The sequence below is a fragment of the Arctopsyche grandis genome, chromosome 4 (genome assembly GCF_051622035.1).
Source record: "Arctopsyche grandis isolate Sample6627 chromosome 4, ASM5162203v2, whole genome shotgun sequence".
Taxonomy (NCBI): Eukaryota; Metazoa; Arthropoda; class Insecta; order Trichoptera; family Hydropsychidae; genus Arctopsyche; species Arctopsyche grandis.
The window spans coordinates 14,563,161-14,583,484 of NC_135358.1; the positions used below are offsets into that span (position 1 = coordinate 14,563,161).

Here is a 20,324-nt window from a genome sequence, read left to right on the forward strand (position 1 = left end):
CGGATAACACGATAAGATTCAAGCGGTTTCCTGTTCGTACTAAGTATCCGATACGAGCGTGATGAATAATGTATTTTGAGATAATTTAAATTTTTTGTGGACTCGTTCGTATGAATACAAGAGTAGTCTTTTAAAGTAATGCACAAAACACGATACGTGTAATGGACATCGTGTGTTTTTATCATCTTCTTCCAAAATATCCGAAATTTTAAAAGGTAGGTAGGTATTCCGAGGTAAATATTTATCTCTCGTTTTAGCTGCATTCATTTTATCTCTCCACTCGTAGAATTCAATACATTAAAAAAAATACCTGAAATCCGAACAAATAGTACAGTAAGTAGTCAGTGTGGATTGTTTCAAAGTGAGCAATACCGGACGACACGCTTCATGCTTCATCATCATAATCGCTTGGGTGCATCGTATGCAGTGGAATTCTGTCAATGAAGACCAATTTTCTTAATTGGAAACGTGTTTATTTCAATGAAGGGATCGACAAAAAGTTTCTTGACAAACATTGACAAATAGATTAAGAACTTTAATGTAATTGATAATAATTGAGTGTGAAAGTTCAAATGATCAATGGGTGAAAATTGTCATCCATATAATTGCTACTAATGATCACAACTCTTGTACTAATACTTTAATTGAGGACTAATTCCACCATTAACAACTCCGGTGATAATTTACTTCATCCATGTAAAATTGTCTACTACCATCGTTTAATTTATTAGATTAATAATACACGTTTATATATAACAAACAAAAACAAAACAATAGAAACATAAAAAAATCCAGAATTTAAATAAGATAAGACGAAAACTCGGTATTTAAATATCGAAGTTTTAAGTTTCATTTATTCTACACTATTTACATATATTACATACATTTATTCTACACTATTTACATAAAATTTCAAATGGAAACTGGGAGATGCATATATATATATATATATATATATATATATATATATATATATATATATATATATATATATATATATATATATATATATATATATATATATATATATATATATATATTATATATGCATCTCCCAGTTTCCATTTGAAATTTTATCCTTTCTACATCCATACGTGAACAAAGAGCATAACTTGATTTTAGAACTGAACTTCTACATTATCAGCACCAGAAATACTTAATATATTCAGGTCGATACTCAAAATATGACCTATTTTTATTATTTAGCATTGTGTTCATATATTCAGTTTATTTGTGTACACGTGGAAAAATCCCGTCATAAAACCCGTCATGTATTTGTGGAGTCTTTTGTGCGAAGTTTCTTTTTATGGAAACGTTATAAGCAACATTCACAAATATATTCAAATGTTCTCCAACAATAAGGCAAAATTCGCACGATTTCCAAAAAAATGAGAATATTATTATTTATAATAAGATACACCTATTGAAGCGGATTCTTTTATCAACTTTTATCAAAAATCTGCTCAATGCGAGATATCATGCATATTGGAGAGCTTTAACACACGCGCAAGTTTTTATTCCGTTTATTATATTTATCCTTTTTCAGCCTTTTAGAAATACATATAGGTATATACAAATCCAAATTGTGTTCAATTCGAATTGTACAGATATAAAATATATTTATCCGAGTGGCAGAAACGATCCCGATAACCTCGAATTTCTCACGTTTGTCATATACCAACATTTGTGTGTATGTGTGTTCAGATTTTGCCCTTTTTAATGGGATCATACGATTGGTTATCGCAGGATATTGGATTTAAAGCCGGCACTTCCGAACGAAAGCTTTGCAAACATAATTAATGAACTTGCGGTCGGCGAGAGAGCGCTTTTCTCGATCGGAAAATTTTTACGAGCGCATTTTCAAGACGAAGAAAAATCCATCAGTGTAAACGAATTAACATCGCCATAACTCAATATACCTATACATACATACATATACTCCCCTTGTTGAAACATTCCCTCAAATCGATTCGTAGAGCCTATTATTATCTAACGAAAAGTATCGACACAACTATCAACTTACAATAAAGGCCCATCACTTTTCAACATTCGGAACATTCTTTACGTATTCCATGAACAACACTATTGTCCAATAAAAACGTAGGCATATACATATCTATGTATATGTAAACATATAGCGATGATCAATCGATATTTGTAAGTTTACATTGCATGAATTCAAGTAACCAATATTTAGGAAACACGAAAATACATACATACATACATGAATCAAAACTATCATTTGGTGAAATTCGATTCATCGTGGAAAATTTTTGAAATAACAACAAAAATATTAGTAGTTAAAACTAGTGTGTTCGAGTATACAACCACTTCAGTAATCTAATATATAATTTCGAAAGAGACTTTGTAATTATGTCCGTTTGTATGTAAATATATTTGGTTGGGAACATCGAAAACAAATCAAAGTTTCTATGGCGACAATATCGATATATGGTTGAATTTTTTTTTCGATTCAAATAAATTTTTACTATTTGAATGAACTTATTAAATGAATATTTACTATTAGTTTCGCTATGTTTATGCTGTTTATATTACAAATACCGAGTGAAGCCGGGTAAAAACACTAGTTATTTATATTTCCTGACATGTCCGGTAGTAAAGAAGAAGAAATAAAAAGACTTGAAATTAGGAGGGTGTGCATTTGGATGAGTTAACGTCGTTTTTAAATAAAAAGTGCTACTTTGTCTGAAGAAAAAGATCTTTGATCAATGTGTTTTGCCAGTGATGGCGAAACTTAGACATTGAACGCACAAGATTCTATATAAATTCAAATGCACTCAAAGAAGTGTGGAACGCTATATGATCGGCATAACGAGGAAGGATAGGAGGAGTATTCCGGGATAATGAATGTAGTGGAGAGAGTGAAGAGATTGAAATAGAAATAGGCGAGTCACATAGCTATAAAAATGGACGAAAGGTGGGCAAAAGAAGTACCAGAATGATACTCGAGAGTAGCATTAAAGAAAAAGGGTAAAAGGAAGGCCGCAAGGAAGTTGGTTAGATAAAATTAGGAAAATGTGTGGGATGACACGGATGAGAGTTACAGCCATTCACCATCCAGCAGTGGATGGTGAATGGCTGTAAATGATGATACAACGACTAATGGACATTATACTAAAAAAGGGAATTAACAATATTTCGTAATTAATTTAATTATTTCCTAAAATTTCATAAACGTTGATAGAATTTTCATTTAATGTCATTCAAAAATTTTAGATTATCTTTATGGACCCAAAAACCAACTAAACAAAACTTTCAATATCCATATCTACGTATATCAACCCAGATTAGACGAGCGGGAGGGGGGAAGCTGGGGGTAAAGTTCCAGGCCTCGGACTACTCGAGGGGCCCCGTATCGGGATGTTCGATTATCCAGGATTGATATTTTATATTATTCTTCATAAAAATACATATATTTATTTAATGCTGAAAGTTTATTTTTCGATCCACGCATTATTGTGAAATCGTACCTATTATATCATACTTTATTATTCATTTATTTTAAAAAATAACAACCAACAAAGGTATTTTTCTAATAGTTCTGATAGATTTTTCGCATTAAAAATATGAATATCTATAGGGCCCGAAATTATTTTTCCATGGCCCGGAATTCTTCTCGGCGGCCCTGGTTCAACCTAAGACCCGTCCAGACTAGGCGAACATGGAATCAGGATGAGTATCTGAACGGGCCTTAATGCAACTAACCCAGAAGATTATTCTTTCTACAAAGTAAAAGCAAACACGTCAAATTTGGTAAGTAAACAAGAACGGCAAATATAAACAAAAAAAGCTCCCCATATGCGATGGTGCCATTAAGCAAAATTACTTCCACATAAGCCAACGCTCAACCGACTTCACTACCGCTTTGGCTCTATTCCTATCTGACACACACTATCACAAGTAGTACATATACCGAAATCTAGACCTGTCAAATCGCATTATTTTTCGGAAGTTATATAATGACCCATTTCATACTAAATTTTTTCCCACTGACATACGAGTAGTAAGAAACCAAGCGTTGTGGACTAGTCCCATAGCCACCCAAAATCAAACGAATATTTACATAGAATAAGTATCCCAACTTTCGGACTGCGGATGTGCTATGAGCAAATTCTCTACCGACTGAACTATCACCGTGGCTATTTTTATGTGCAACTTATTTCAGACAAGTCGATTTAAGACGTTTCGTATTCAGCTCCTAATCGTCAGAACGAGCGATTGCTATATGAATATTTAAAACAGGGGCGCAATTGCTGGGGCTGCATCCGCCTCTGTATGGGGCAAATCCTGTCTACTTTATTTTAATCCTTTATGAGTGTAACGAAAGGAGAATTTCCCATGATGTTACTACGCGGGGGTCACAGTGCCGCCTCGTTACGACCTATAATACACATTGAAACGAACATAAAAATAACTATTATTGTTCTAACGATACGGAAATCACATATGTGTGTGTGTGTTCCAATATTAGAACTCTTATTGTAGATTGTAGATTTCTTTAGAACAATTTCACGTACAAATTTCGAGCAAAACCTTACTTAAAAGATAAGTATGAACTATACGATTGCCACTGATATTCCATATGTACATAGATAACATATTGAAACAATTTTTCTACGTTATTATTTTAATTACAAAGTACCTTATCAAATGAGATAACACATAAATACTGCCAACAGCGCATCATTATTATGTTATAATTATAATGTTTCAAAATCAGTACGAGTTGATTGATAACCTAAAAGTTTTACCCGAACATAATGCATAAATATCTAATAGGCCACATTTCAAAATACATAGCTTATCCGACTCGAAAGTTACATTAATGCATTACACGTAGAGATAATGCAAACATTTCCAATTTCTATCAACAAATTGAATAAACATAATTAACATATGTACAAATACAATACAATATTTGATTTGAGCTATCGCATCCATCGGTGGGAAAACTAACACCGTTATGTTCGAACGCGATAAAAACTTCAATATAAAAGAGTATTTACAATTCGATCGGTTTCGAAGGGAACATGAAGGATTCGCGGAAAGCATTTCGAAAGTAAATAAGAGGGGGATGATCCCCCTTCAAACACAAACAGCATATCTCTGACCTTATGTACATGTTACGCATGTATCTTGTGACAGCAACACAATTTAATATATAAAAAAAAAATCACATCTAAGATCAGTAAGATAAACAATAAACAAACAATTATAATTGATAATTCTGAGCATTGAAGAGATTTAAAATTGATAATATCGATTGAACACGCGAAATAAACGTTATTGTTTTTTTTTTTTCATACAGACTACAGAGTATATAAATAGCGAAGAAATTTTACAGAAACGCGTGGCCGCACTAAAATTCCGTAGAAAAGTAAGAAATATTGTCGCAACTTAAAATTACCTTTTTTGTATGTTAAAAATATGTATTGCATACATTAACTTGACGTTATACGTATACGTAAAAACAAACTTAACTTACGAAATCGACCAAATGAAAAGCGGGAGACGTCCGCTCGCAACGAAGCAACCACTAGAATGAACCGCATGTGTCGGGAATACGCGTGGAACGATCAGGTCGTAAACCAGTGGCGTGCGCATCTTATTAAATGCATTATTATTTAATTTTTTTGCAATATTAACCCTTTCAGTGCTGACGTCTTTTCTGTTGAAAGCCTGCCACGCTGAAAATTTAGCCAACATTTCCAACTAAAATTATTTAAAAATCCAATAGAAAGCAGGTATAAATTGTACCTAATCCAAACAAACCCTAGATAACTACCGCCGAGGATTTCGAGTTTGGTAAAGGTGTGTTTAGACTCTCTAATATATCTTGCAACAATATAAAATAAACAAAAGAAGTCTATTAATGAATATATTTTTCCAAAAATAGTTCCATCTTCTTCATTGTTGTTATAATGTAATGCTCACAATCTTAATGCCAAGCCACAATATAAAATACTCAGCAGTTAGGGATTTCCATCGAGAAATTCTGCTATGGTTATAAATTCAGAAATTCCGGCGTAAACCAGCCTTTATAAACATTGACATGGATTACACGACCCATGTTTAATGTATTTTTTTTACCAATACCTGGAAAGGCGTAGCGGGTAGTATTCTTGTTTATTTTTTACATACTCAAAAAATAACGCCTATCGGCGTATTCCAGGCTCATGGAATTATTGGCAAAGCGCCGATCGGCGTAGGTCAGCATTCAAAGGGTTAAAAGGGGGTAAAAATAATATAAATTTTCATCCATAGAAGTGTGTTAGTATAATTTTGTGAAAATTGGACTTACCAACGCAATCTGGTAACGTCTTGTCCCAAGCGTTGCGTCTCAGGCAGCGTAAGGTACGCTGGCGTTGTCCGTCGGGAAATGTATGCCCCACACAACACATGAAATAGGCCTCCGCCCCCTGACGCCACGCCAAGTAGCCCCCAGAAGGCGCAGGAGGAGTGATACACCCCAGAGCTGTCAAAATATTTCATTTTATTGCCAAAAATTAAAGTATTATTCCACAATTTTGGAACCACAACCTAAAGATTCTTTCAAAAAGATAGTTTTTATTATACAAAAGAAAAATTACATTCAAAATTATTATATTCCAAAAAAAAATTAACAAACATTCGTCTTTTTGATTAAAAAATATAGTAATCTTCCATTTATACTATAATAATATGATATATGTATGTGTAAGATGTAATTCTTATTTCGAATATGAAGTTAATTTTACATTATATAGTAAAAAAATAAACACCAAACAAGTCTATTTTAATTAAAAAAATTACCCGCAGCACATTTTTATTAATATTTTGACAAACCTATGTATGTACATATGTATTTTATTTTATTTTATACACATACATATGTGTATAAAATAAAATAAAATACATATTTTCATGTAATAAAATAAAATACATATGAAAGCAAATTGGCCTTCCTGATATACGTATATCAGGAAGGCCAATTTGCTTTCCTGGCTATTTACAAATATCAATAAACAGTTATATTTTTTTCAGTATCATAAATAAATTTATATGTGAAATAAAATTTTAAAAGTAGATTTTAATTTTTATAATACAATTTTATATTACTTCATTATTGAATTTTAAATGAAAATATGAAACACAAGCGTATCCAGAAAATGATAAAAGGGGGGGGGAGGGACATTCAAATTGAAAACATGATATATAAAAAAATCCTGTTACATAAAAATACACTAGGTCATAAAATGGGGCGGGGGGGGGGATATTATTTTTGCATAGATAAATTTATAAAAGTTAAACTGAGGATTTTAAATGATAATAGCGTGAACGGTCACTTTCATCTTGCATTAATCACAGTCTGTCCAACTAGAAAGATCGTAACAAAAACAATCCAGCAATTATTTAAAAACAAAATAGAAGGAAGTAAAATATATTTACACAAAAAATAATCTTTCGTGAATAATATATTTAAATTTTTAAAATCAATACATATGTATATACATATACAAACATATATTGGCTCCCATGACACCCCTCTTGGATCAGTTTGACAGTTTTAAACAAAAAAAAGTGATGTATTTATTAAACACTGCTCTTCAATTCCCCTGGGTTATTATATATGTACACATGTATGTAATAGTTAAAATAGTTTTAGTTGCAAAGTCACGAGCGAATACGTAGGCCCATGGATCTGGTATTAAAATTGTATAATAACTTATTATTAATAAGTGTAAAACATCTGCAATACAGACAAAATTGAGAAACAATACATATTTCACAATTATGAATGTGCCATGTGTCGATATTATAATTGAGTAATGATTAAATGTTAATGCGCGTTTACGATCTGTGTTCACCAAGTGGTGATATAAGCTTTTTTTGTATCATATGGTGTCAAAGTCAGCTGATATTTGACACGCATATATACATACATATATACATATTGTTTTTGCAACGAAACGTTATCGCTCAAAACTTTTTTTATATATGTATGTAAATTTATCCTTACTGTACTTTAGCATGTACATATGTATGTACGTATACATACAATACAATTTTCAAAATAATAATATGAAGTATCTCTACATGTATTTAAGTTATAAAAAGGGCCATGGGCAAAATCGGTGAAAAGTTTAACGATCCCCCATTGGAGTAAGTAGATTGTAGCTGTAGATTTGAATGAATGTGTATATTTGTCGTCTCGTATGATTTCGGCAAACTTCGGTTTAAACGAGACAGTCAGTGGCGGCGCCAGACGACGCCCACGTCAATTTAATGTCGCCATGACGAATATAAGGGCTGCACCCTTATTCATCAGCCCTAATTTTTTTGACCTTTTCAAGTCAATTTTTATCGGAAATAATTCCAAAGCACATTTTTTCCCATCCAATTTGTGAGCAATGGACGTGTTCCATTCGGTACCATATACATACATATATTAAATTATTCACGAGTATTCTCGAAATAATGAAAACCATGAAAAATTATCAATAATAGTATTATGAATGATACGGAAAAGTGCGCACATTACTTTTGTACATACATAACTCGACAGACGACGAAACCATGACGAATAATAATTTAAAATCACAAACACTGCCTTCTTGGACTTAATTACTTTTATCTTCAAAGGAAAGGGAAGGGAAGACTCGCAAAGGAACATCATATTTTTAAATTACATCATTAGTACGGGAAGAAATGGCTTTTCTTGACGACCGAAAAGCCGGAAAAACTTTTTCGAGTAATGAATTTTTGCTTAACAATGCTAAAAGGGCAATAAATCACGTGTGCGAATTTCTCAAAACATTTCGCAGACGTAATGCGTATTCGAGAGTGTGGAATTACACAAATTCGAAATTAATTACAGAAAAAAACGCATAAAAAATACTACATCCTTTCATGCGTACATATGTATATTGAAAACTTTTATGTGAAAATTGCGGGTACAGTAAAAGGATTTCCTCTAATCCGGTGAAAGATTTATTACAACCCCCCGAAACCCGGATAAAAACTAAACGAATATCAGGATTAGGATTGCGATCAAAAATTAACTACACGATTTTTCATACGATACTACACATTTACAGAATCCAAAATTGAAAGAAAAAGCAATAAACCCAAAATAAAATCCCACACTTTAATTTATTACAATATGTATATTGAGTTGACTTCAATGGACTCCTGCCGCGTATGAAGAATGATGAATTTTCCCTTTTTGTAATTTTTTTTATTTACGACCTTTCAATGCCGTAAATTTTCCCTCAGAAAATGATCCATTATCGTAATATGCGGCTTAAAAAAACCTATATAACTCCCCGGTTTTTCCACTCATCGTTATATCGCTCTTACTATGCATTTTCCGTGCTTGCTTTTTGAGCAAGGATTTTCTACTTTCGGTAGTTCACCTTTATCTACGTTGCGTGCAAGTATCAATTTAAAGTACAATACATTTATATGCACTGCATACTTGCAATCACAAACAAACCTTGCAAGAATGTGTACATTAAATATAAATCCATACATATGAACTGCCTTTTACGAAATTTTATCGTTATTTGATGAACATTCAACGTATTAAATAAAGGTCCAAGAGTAGAAATTGAAGAGGGTCAAAACCGGAAGGGTTTTGTTAAACAACCTCTTAACGTGAATAATTAAAGCAAAAGCAAACTAGACTGAAAACATACTAGAAATCATCCATTCTCGGTACGAAAATGGTTTTCTATAAACGGAGGAATTAATATAATAGAATATGGTAAAATCGTTTCTAAATATGTAATTTATTATTTTCCTGAATATATTTACATCGTCCAATATTGTAGCAAAAATCGATGGTATAATAAAAAGGTATTATGATAATCGTATCAAAATAATTGGAAAAATGTCGAAGATAAGAGTTTTGTATATATGTATAAATGTATGGAAAAATCACTTTCTAATATATTTCATAATGCAATTTACGAAAACATATAACCAAAAGATTAAATAATGTTATCTATTCTACATATACTATTATAGATCTACATATTTAAATTACATACATATGTAATTATAAATTTTTAAGAATAATATGTTAAATATTATTTGCGCCATCTATGAATTTTATTTAAAAGCACGCTATCATTGAATATGCATTTTCATGAATTTGGCAAAATCATATACCGAAATAGTTTTTAATAAATTTTCAGAGATGTCTCTATAACAAATATTTTTAAATAATATTCAAATTCACACAAACCTTTATATTGAAAAAGAACACCTCTTTTTGGATAAGCTTTCTTTGAATTTGTTCTAATATAAACATCCATCGTACTTCCTTCAGATTCAAACATAATAGGTTCGTCCACCTGTTCGCAAGAGGTCAAAAGTATTTGACCGGAAACACCATCTTGAATTATCAACTTATCCACACATTGACTTTCGAACGGCTCTACAACGGCTGAAAATAAAACAAAATTTGTTAAAACATCGAAAACTTACTTTTATTATATTTATGCGGTCGCGGTTTATTCATCGCTTCAAAATGATTAATTACGAAGTTATTTTTCAATCCACCGCCGCACAATGGCTTATTTTATCTTTTGACATATGTAGCTACCTTCACACAAAAATTGTAAATAGAACGTTTAATATTTCCTTGTTATTTCAGTCCATTCGTTTCGTGGCGTGTCTTCGTGATTGAAAAATAATTAAAAAAGATCGCTTAAAAATCTTGTGTAATGTTTCAACCAGACATGCTATTCGTAACGTTGTCGCAAGGATAAATTTCATAAGTCGAATAAAAACCTTACTTCTGAAAGACAAATCGAGTAGTGTCAACTGCACCGTTTGTCCTTTGGCTGCTCTCAGATGCCATCGGCAAATATTTTCTCCTACGTAATAATGAGGATAACCAGGATTGTGCACGAAGCCTTCGCCGACTTCAACTTCTGTATTACAGAATTTTGTCACCCGAGAATCTAAAAATAAATAAATCTTAAAAAAATGTATACAAGCATAGAATTTTAATCCCCGTTGGCAAATTTTTATCTCGCAGAAACTAAGTACGGTACAGGCACATATAAAAAGCTCTAACTTTATTGCTCTAACACGGGTTAACGCATTTCGATAAGTCAATGTAAAAGCCCGGAGGCCATTTAGAAACCCTTAAATTATTTTTCCCTTCAACCGCATACTACGTGCTTACCGTTTGAGGGAGTATTACACCCTCGTTTCAGCAGTTGATATCTACCCAATTTATCATAGAGAAACTACATATTGTGATTGGAATTGAAGATCGACTCTGATACGTCCCCTGTTTTGGGAAACACTTCACCTGGAATAACCCATATTAGTGCATTTATAAAAATAAAAAACAATCAGAATATTCGTAAAATTGCTATTTACGAGAAATCTAATGTGAATGTTTTTATAAAAAAAGAGTGAAATAGATTTATTTCTTCCGAATCTTTATCGGCTAAACAAATTCAATTAGTTTGATAGTGATTAATTACTGCAGTGCGACAGTGAAAAAATCTCGGAAATGTCTCATTAATTTTATACAAAGCTTCTTCAACTTGATTTCAAATTTCATTAAAATTAAGTGGTAAACCAGATATTTTAAGCTAAATTAATGCAAATTCATTCTTAATTTAGTACATTCAATTAATATAATCTGATATTTTTCGAATTAAATTCTTGCTAATACCTAAAAATAAATTTAATATTTTTAAGATGGTTCAAAGTTTGAGAATCGCCGACTATAGGACAAATCGTTTCCACGCGAGCAAAAGAAAGCTCTGACAGCCATTAATTTTGAAGAAAACTGCGGGTCAACCAAAACAAACACTATCACGCAAGAATCATTTTCATTCCAATTCCTAATAGTTGGAAGGACTTCCACATTTACTACTTCCCCTTTGCCACATAAATGCGTCCCTAATCCACGATAGAGCCCCCTTCGATTTTGATTACAATAATTCAGCGTAAAGTTCAGCGTGAAATCGTTAGACACGTGCACTTGATCTTGACGTTCAAAATTAAACCCGCTATTGTTCTTCCATTCAGATATTACAATTCGTCTTGATTATTATTTTGAAAAAAATATTTTTAAAAGACACCAATATGATATACATATTTATCGATACCCATCTATACATATATAAAAGCGAAGATACGAATCAGTCAGTCATTCATTCGTTACTATTAAGTACACTGTAGGGTAAAAAAAATCCATTTAAAACCCTTTAATGGACATGTATGTATATTTTAATAGCATACAAAACTGAACACGTGCATCTAAATATGTACATATGTTCATAGGACAAGTATTTATGTAATATTTTATATGATTTTATAATACCACTTCTGTTCTCTAAATAATTTTAGATTTGTGCATCTCAAGTTAAATTCAATAAGCATGTGTCTACTACATACTGCCATAATAATTTATAATAGATGACATGCCGTCGACATAAATACAATAGTTAATCCTTAATACTAAATTAGTATTTCGGAACAGAGTTGACCAATTAAGGCCACATGTTGTCGCCATGTGCATAATGCATTCCCTTTTATTATGAGATGAGATTTCCTCACGTGTTCACAGCGAGGCCAACACACTCCATATTATTGTAAACACTCATATTGAGCTAGCATTTTATTTATAAACACATCATTTTTACAATGTACAATAAAACGATAGAACCCCAGAATGAAAATATTATTCAAAATATATTGTCCCTTAGTGGAGGGATCATAAATCAAACGTGCGGAAATTAACGAGTTTGCCCTAACGTTTTTCTTAATGAGCCGTCGAATGGTAAATTTCTATATTTAGATATAATTTCCGTGCGAGGCAAACAATCTCCTTATGGACTATGGAATGATTGACAAGAAAAATGGTCAATATCCGACACATCGATCGTTCCGGTTAAATGGTTCCTTATATTGCAAGATAGTAAGGGTAGCAAATATACCACCACCTGCTCGTAAAAGGTTTGTGATAGACAAATAAAAATAAATACCATTTTTACAGATGGGTATTAGAACCCAACAGGAACTTAATAATTCTTCCTTGTGATTCCTGAAACCTTTTTTATGCTCCCACACATTGATGTATAATACACTAGATCTGCCCTCACGACTTATACTGGTCTCCCCTTTGGCGCATGCAAAATACATGGCGCATGCACAGTTTCTCTTAGTAGGTAGGTAGGTACCGCTGCGTCGTAGGGAAAAAAACCCAAGTTCCCCGCTAGTTAAACCCCCCGCACCCCTCAGTTAGTGAAGACAAGATCTCCGACCAAAATCACACGTCAGGGCCCATCTTGTGTATTATACATCAATGCTCCCACACGTTTAAACGTATGATTTAAGTCAATCACTTTGAATTTCGCTTAAGAACTGTCTTAATTAATGGTAAAAGCACATCTACTTATATGCAACACAAATTGTGAGACTAATCATCTATGTATTAACTTACCAACCCGACAATATGGATATAATTTAAACTAAGATGATTCGACTCAATGTCTCTACAATGTACATATTTTAAGCATCACTTAAAACGATTACATTCTAAAAACTCATTAACAATATTTTGTTGAGTAAATGTGTAATCAGTAAATGCTCAAAAATATATTACAAAATTAATAATAACGCAGTTAGTACGAAATATTACGGAGTTCATAATGAGTACTATCCAAGTCCAAGACAATTAATCATTTCCAAGGCATGAAAAATGCAAAACAATTCGCTTCATTTTTCCCGTAAACGAACATCATCCGGAATCCATTAATCTTAATGAGCCATCGCAGCCAAATTACATTTCACGCAGCATCGAAATTTAATACTAAAGCCAAAGTCACGGCTTACACGCGCGTGCTGAAATTAATTACATATGTAGAAAAAATTTACCATCCATGCAAACATATTTTATATAGACTAGGCCAGCTCCCCAACTTCTGGATTCCTTGTGATCCAAATTCAACACGAAACTGCAGTGATTCACACCAGAACATCTGTAACAAAAACAAATGTCAATTTCATTACTCCAATGTGTAATATTAAAAATTATTTTTAAGAAATTAATTAAGAATGACTATGAACTAATTCCAGAATAACTTATTTGAGATAATATTTATTTATTAATTTTAAATTTAAAAGCCACTCAGACAGCGACGATCCCCCATCCTCCCGTGATCCAATACGGGCGAACGGTCATCGATGGCAAGGAAAGAATTAGAAATAATCCTTTCCAAGCCCTTCTCACGCTCAGGGAACCGCGCCACGTCTCGTCATCGTGACTCGTGCACTCTCTTATAGAGCGTGCTTGACGGTGAAGAAAGTACTACAGAAATGATCCTGTGGAGTACAGTCCTACGGAGACAGTCTCGTTGATAGTTCTTAAGTAGTTTTTAAATATTACCTATAATATAATTTAAAATAACTTAGCGCCATCTATTTAAAAAAATAAAAATAATATCCCGAAATTTTATCACAATTCAATATTTTCCTTAAGTTTTTTTTGTAATATCACATACTGTATAAAATTATAATTTAAAATTCAAATTTACCGAACCGATATTTATTTTCGGTTCGGTAAAATTAATATATGTATATACTTTGGGAATGATGGCACATACTTAACAATCAACACTATAAGAGTCTATTAACGGTTCCTATTTAAATACAATTATATGTGAAGCTTGCGAGTTGTCAATGAACTCATTATCAGAGATCGGCGCGGAAATGCGCCAGCACATAAAAAAATGGGATCCTTTTGTCAATTTCTATTGTTAACCTATTTTTTTGCTCTCTAGAGCAGAGAATCGTAGCCTGAATACCACGGCAGCGTAGAAACGTACAGCACCATATAGATCTAACGCGTGCGAGCGAGATGCGTGAAAAGGTTGCGATGCTCTGCTCTAGAGAGCAAAAAAAAAGGTTAGAAATTGACAAAAGGATCCCATTTTTTTATGTGCTGGCGCATTTCCGCACCAATCTCTGCTCATTATCAGAGATAGGCGCGAAAGTGCGCTGAAACGAGATCCTATTGTTAATTTCTATTATTAACCTTTTTTTTGCTCTCTAAAGAGCAAAAAAAAGTAAAAAAAAAAACAAAAGAAACCCATTTATTTCGAGCTGGCGCATCCTACCGCCGCTTACGGCGACAAGATCTCCAACGAAATTTGTTGTAATGCCATATCTAGTCTATTCTACATCTATGGGTGTATATACTCTTGCTTTTCCTTTCACATATGTTTGAATCGCGTACTTTCGATAGCCAATTTATAGTGTGTTCATTGATATCTATGATATATAATGAGTAGAGGTAGGATAGTCACAGTGCTATCCATTGTTCCATTGTTGTAAATCCTTTGTAAAAAAGGTTCAGCAAACCTTTAACAATGCAATTACAACATTTGAACAATGCACGGCCCCCTCAGGGTCCGGTGACTAGTGATCACTAGACTGTGGATAGACACCGTGCTTTTTCCAGGAATCGGGGCTCTATTTACAAAGCCAGCGTACAAAAAAAAGGTTGGGCGAACCTTTTACAATAATTGAACAATAGAATTTACAACAATTGAAAAATAAACGGCGCGCTGTGGATCCGGCCACTAATGATCACAATAAGTTATAGCGAAAAGCCGAATAAAGAGAGGTGTGGGTGTATTTACATTAACTTGCTGATATTTAAATACAAGAGAACCCAAAACCGGAACTGAACCAATATATTTTTGTTTTACCGAACTGGAACGAAATAAATAACGGTTCGAATCCCTGATATTAACCAACTGAAAATAAAATTTTCTCAACATAAATATTACTGCAATTTTAAATTCATAGATGGCGCTTCAGCTGTGAAAATGCTTCAATATACATACATACATATATGATATATTATAAAATACATATGAACCAATCACGTTTTTCATTTCAGAAAAATATGTAAGATAATTGCGATATGGAAAATAATACCCTTTAAACACAACATATGAATATTGCATTCGCGTGACAGTAGGCTATTGCCCCGTCGATTTATAATTGTATTTTTCAAACTGAAAGGGGTGTACGAATGGTCGACAGGTAAGCTTTAAAAGCCTATGAATCGATCGTAATTACCTGAATAGTGGAGGGTTAGCGATTCACCTGAAATACCCAATAACAAACAAATAAACCCTTTCATTATTCAAAGGCAAAATTATGAAACGTGTACGGCGTACATTTTTAATAAACTGGAACAAAATTGGCCCAAGGATCGTTTCCATTATTATGTATACATACTATATGTATGTCGACTCGTTAATTTTTTTTTAATTATAAAATATATAAATGAACACTAAAGGAATATTAATGTAATAAATAAATTTATGGGAAAATTCTACCCAGACCTTTAGTGCGGTATAATTGTAATAAAAACTTTATTACCATTTAAAAAATCGATCTAATATAAAACGGGAATATCTCTCAGGGTCTTTTGCAATTACCTATCCTGAGATTTTACGCGCGGGGAAAAATCCGACTTTTTTCAATATCTTCCTTTCTAATATCTTGGGAATTGTTCACGGCCAAATCTCTGTGCGGTATACTACTTTCAGCACTAAAGAAATTTTTCCCAGGTCACAAAGGAATAAAATGCCCGTATCATACAAATAATGAGTGCGTGATTCTCACACAAATAACGAAAATCACGGTAGAATTCAGTCTTAAATGGAATATTGCATGTCATTTGAAAATATATGTAAGAAAGAACCAAAATTTACTTTTTGATCTCATTTTTTTATATCTAAATATTGATTGTTCAATAGATTATATTTTATTTCATCGTTGGCAATCTACCGTTAATAACAAATATTATCTGATGACCAACCCATGATTTTATCTATTTATTTGAGGAATATAAGAAGGTTACAAAACAAAAGTCGATATTGAACCGTACAGACAGATTATGAAATACTAATAACTTGAGGTAGGATAGCCAAGGTGCCGCTCATTGTTCCATTGTTTTAAATCCTTTGTAGAAAGGGTCGGCAAACCTTTAAAAATGCATTTACAACATTTGAACAATACACGGCCCCCTCAGGGTCCGGTGACTACTAATAACTATGACAGCGATTCAAATTGAGCGCAAATGTAAGGAAACTTGCACAAGACAAAATTTCTACTTCCGGTTGTCGGATTTTGTTAAAAAAAATTTTAATACTTAAAATCAAAATAAAATAATTTTAAAGGTCAAAATAAAATAATGAAATATTGTTTTAAAAAAAATATATTACTTTCGGTTTACGAATTCTGACTAAAACCTTAGCAGCTCTAAATTAGTGCATAACGAATACAAATATATTCAATATACCTAAATTTCACCTGTTTATAAGTTATCCTTAAAAAAATAAATCGATTTAATAATCATGTATAAAATTAATATACACAGTATACATGTACATTCGTCTACATGTTCTCAACTAAACAAATAAACGATTTCTCTACGAATATTTCAAGTGCATGCATCTATAATACTATTAATCAAATATCACGTCAATTCTAAATATTACGTTGTGTATTGAATATCACTAAACGTCGAAGCAGAGCTTCAACATACACAATATTTAAAACTAAAGTAAAAATAAAATTTTAACCACACGGTCGTCTTTTAATTACCAATTCAACAGCTCTTTAATTAAAGCACTAACTCTAATTCAGATAAAATTTTAACAAAAATCATATTCAATTTTACCTAAATATCATTGAAACAATCTCAAATGATTCATTACAAAATTGCCACAAATTAATCGTATACATATACCTACGTTTCAGAAGAAATAATTTGAGAAATAAAAAGTGAACAGTTATTGATAATAACTGTAATGACTAGAGGTCGGACCGGAAGCGTGCCGTTCTTTGTTTATTGTTCGTTGTGCATTGTTCATTTTTATGATGAACCTTTGTTAAAGATTCGCCGAACCTTTTTTTATTGCACTCTGGCTTTGTGAATAGACCCAAAATGCCGTGATTCCTGGAAAAAGCACGCTCTCTATCCGCCCTTTAGTAATGACTTATTATAGAACTAGTAAAGATAAACCAAAGATCACTAAACGTGTTACCTAAATATGTATGTATATTATAGTCACCGATAGAGGCATGTGTGCAGGGTTCGAAATGGAAATTTTCACGAATGGGAGCGCTCGATTTCTTAATCAGAAATAAAATATTATCCTTAAATATTCAATAAGCTTAAAAAAATTTCAAAAGCATGTGCCACAGTTGAAAATTTTTTTCGAATTTTTGAGAAGGCCCGGGAGAAGAATATGAGCTCAATGGACCACTATTCGAAGAAAAGTATCTTCAAAAACTTCATATATGTACATATGTATATATATGTATATACATATACATATATTGAGAGAAAGTATTCACTGTCTAAGTGAATTCGTGGGTGAACAATAGAGATCCCGGATCAGGCAAACGGGTCTCAGTAAGTGCCCGAACAAAGGATACGCTGGAGATCTCATAAATAGAGGTAAGACCGGAAGCGCGCCGTCTATTGTTCCATTATTGTAAATGCTTTGTAAAAAAGGTTCGGCAAACCTTTAACAATGCATGTACAACATGTGAACAATGAACAGCGCGCTCTGGGTCCACTCTTTACTCATAAACTTGGACGAGTGCGTGCATAAACAATCGATTCGCCACGGCAGATCTTTACAAGCTTAGACAATAGACACATTAATGGATCGGGGAAGCTATGCTGTGCAACTTGTCCTTTATAAGGAGGTACACACGATAGATCAGATTATTCTGGAGTGTGCGGTGGATCCATGTGGACCTCTTGAATCATCGATTAAATACTGTGAAGCGACTTTGGCCTTTCATTTGGATCCTGAACCCACCCCTACGCAACAATATTATATGTATTCATAACATATTGACCTCTTTGTGACATTTTGATGAGTCAGGGTTTCTCAAATTAATAATTACTGCTTTACTTGATACGTTGGCTACGGGAAAATTGGATTTTCCACGAAAGGGAGCGGCGTTCCCATACACTCCCGTCCATTTCGAGCTCTGCATGTTTGGCACACGTCAAATGTAGACCGCATACGACAACACTGCCCAATCACGCCAAAAAAGCAACACTTACGAAATTACAAACATTTCAAACTGGATAATGACTTTTTACCCCACTCCGTATATATGTGTATATATATATAAACATATAACTGACTATTCAACACACAAAACCGGGTAATTACGACGTCAACGATACTACTATAAACTGCAAATTAAGCTCTGGGGCATTCGATCGTTGAAATACAACAGCCGGGATGGAAAGCGACGACAGGGTGACAATTCTTTGTTGCTATGGGGGGGATGGGGATGCAAAGGTCCACCCTCGTCCGAATCCAGACGAAACCATCGATAAATAAAACTGTATTCCGGCGAACAATGGATCCGAGGGAAACACGTGTAGGTGTCGTTTGAATAAATCGCTCCGATTGCCATCGCGAAACGAAACGGACCCAAAACCCAACAATCAAACCCGACTCGATAAGGAACGACTTTGGGAAATTGCACTGATATTCGGGTACATCAAGCCAAGCCTGTACACAATCCGGAATTTTAAATTAGTCAATTAATATATACAGGCGAAATGTATTAATTCCGCTTCCGGAATAGCGGGAATCGAACGCATTTCGATAAAATGTATTGTTTGTTTTCAAACTCGCTCAGAAGCCATACAAATGAGAATTAGGTCGAATTGCATTGCATTACTGTATTTTACATACACACGCGTTCCGGATTAGGGCTACAACAATTAAATGAAATAGAAATGCTTATTCTTTTTCAATGGAAGCCTTCGATGTAATAACAGACAATGCAGCGAGTTCTGTATCAAAAGTGTGGAATACGATTCCGGACACCAGAGATATTCAACTTTTTTTTTCTACATACATATATTATACATATGTACATACATTTCAGTATTATCATTGAAAGATACGATTCAATAGCTAAAATAACAGTTCCCAAAATAGCAAAAGTATATAAATAAAACTGGATTAAATCGAAATTTGAGCAGTAGCTCTTCGATTTATTATTACGATATGTACCACTCTTGCAACTACGCTCAAACAATAAATAAAAGAATATCGTGTGGAATATCTTTCGCGTAACCATTTTCGGAAATGAGATTTTCGTTGGGTGTAATAACTTCTTTCGCTCGATTTCATTTGCATACCGATCTCGGTACAAGTTGGAGAAAAAAATTTTTTTCGCCGCTATCGAATACATACATACACACATACATATTTTATTCCGACAAATGTAAT

General features: G+C 33.1%; 2 protein-coding genes and 1 non-coding gene across 3 annotated transcripts in view; all 3 read right to left on the minus strand.

Moving 5' to 3' along the window:
- Positions 1–20,324, minus strand: part of LOC143910247 (zinc finger MYM-type protein 1-like) — a 396,863-nt gene that overhangs the window by 216,710 nt on the left and 159,829 nt on the right. The window lies entirely within an intron of this gene.
- LOC143910971 (uncharacterized) overlaps positions 1–20,324 on the minus strand; it is a 61,368-nt gene that overhangs the window by 15,793 nt on the left and 25,251 nt on the right. The window contains exons 3-6 of the mRNA XM_077429633.1: positions 13,909–14,012; positions 10,803–10,970; positions 10,250–10,450; positions 6,323–6,496 (exon numbers count right to left, since the gene is read on the minus strand). Of these exons, the coding sequence (XP_077285759.1) occupies positions 6,323–6,496; positions 10,250–10,450; positions 10,803–10,970; positions 13,909–14,012 (647 nt within the window). The remainder of the gene's footprint in view (positions 1–6,322; positions 6,497–10,249; positions 10,451–10,802; positions 10,971–13,908; positions 14,013–20,324) is intronic.
- Positions 14,157–14,372, minus strand: LOC143911425 (small nucleolar RNA U3). Its single transcript, XR_013260571.1, has one exon. It is a non-coding gene; the product is annotated as a small nucleolar RNA U3 (small nucleolar RNA).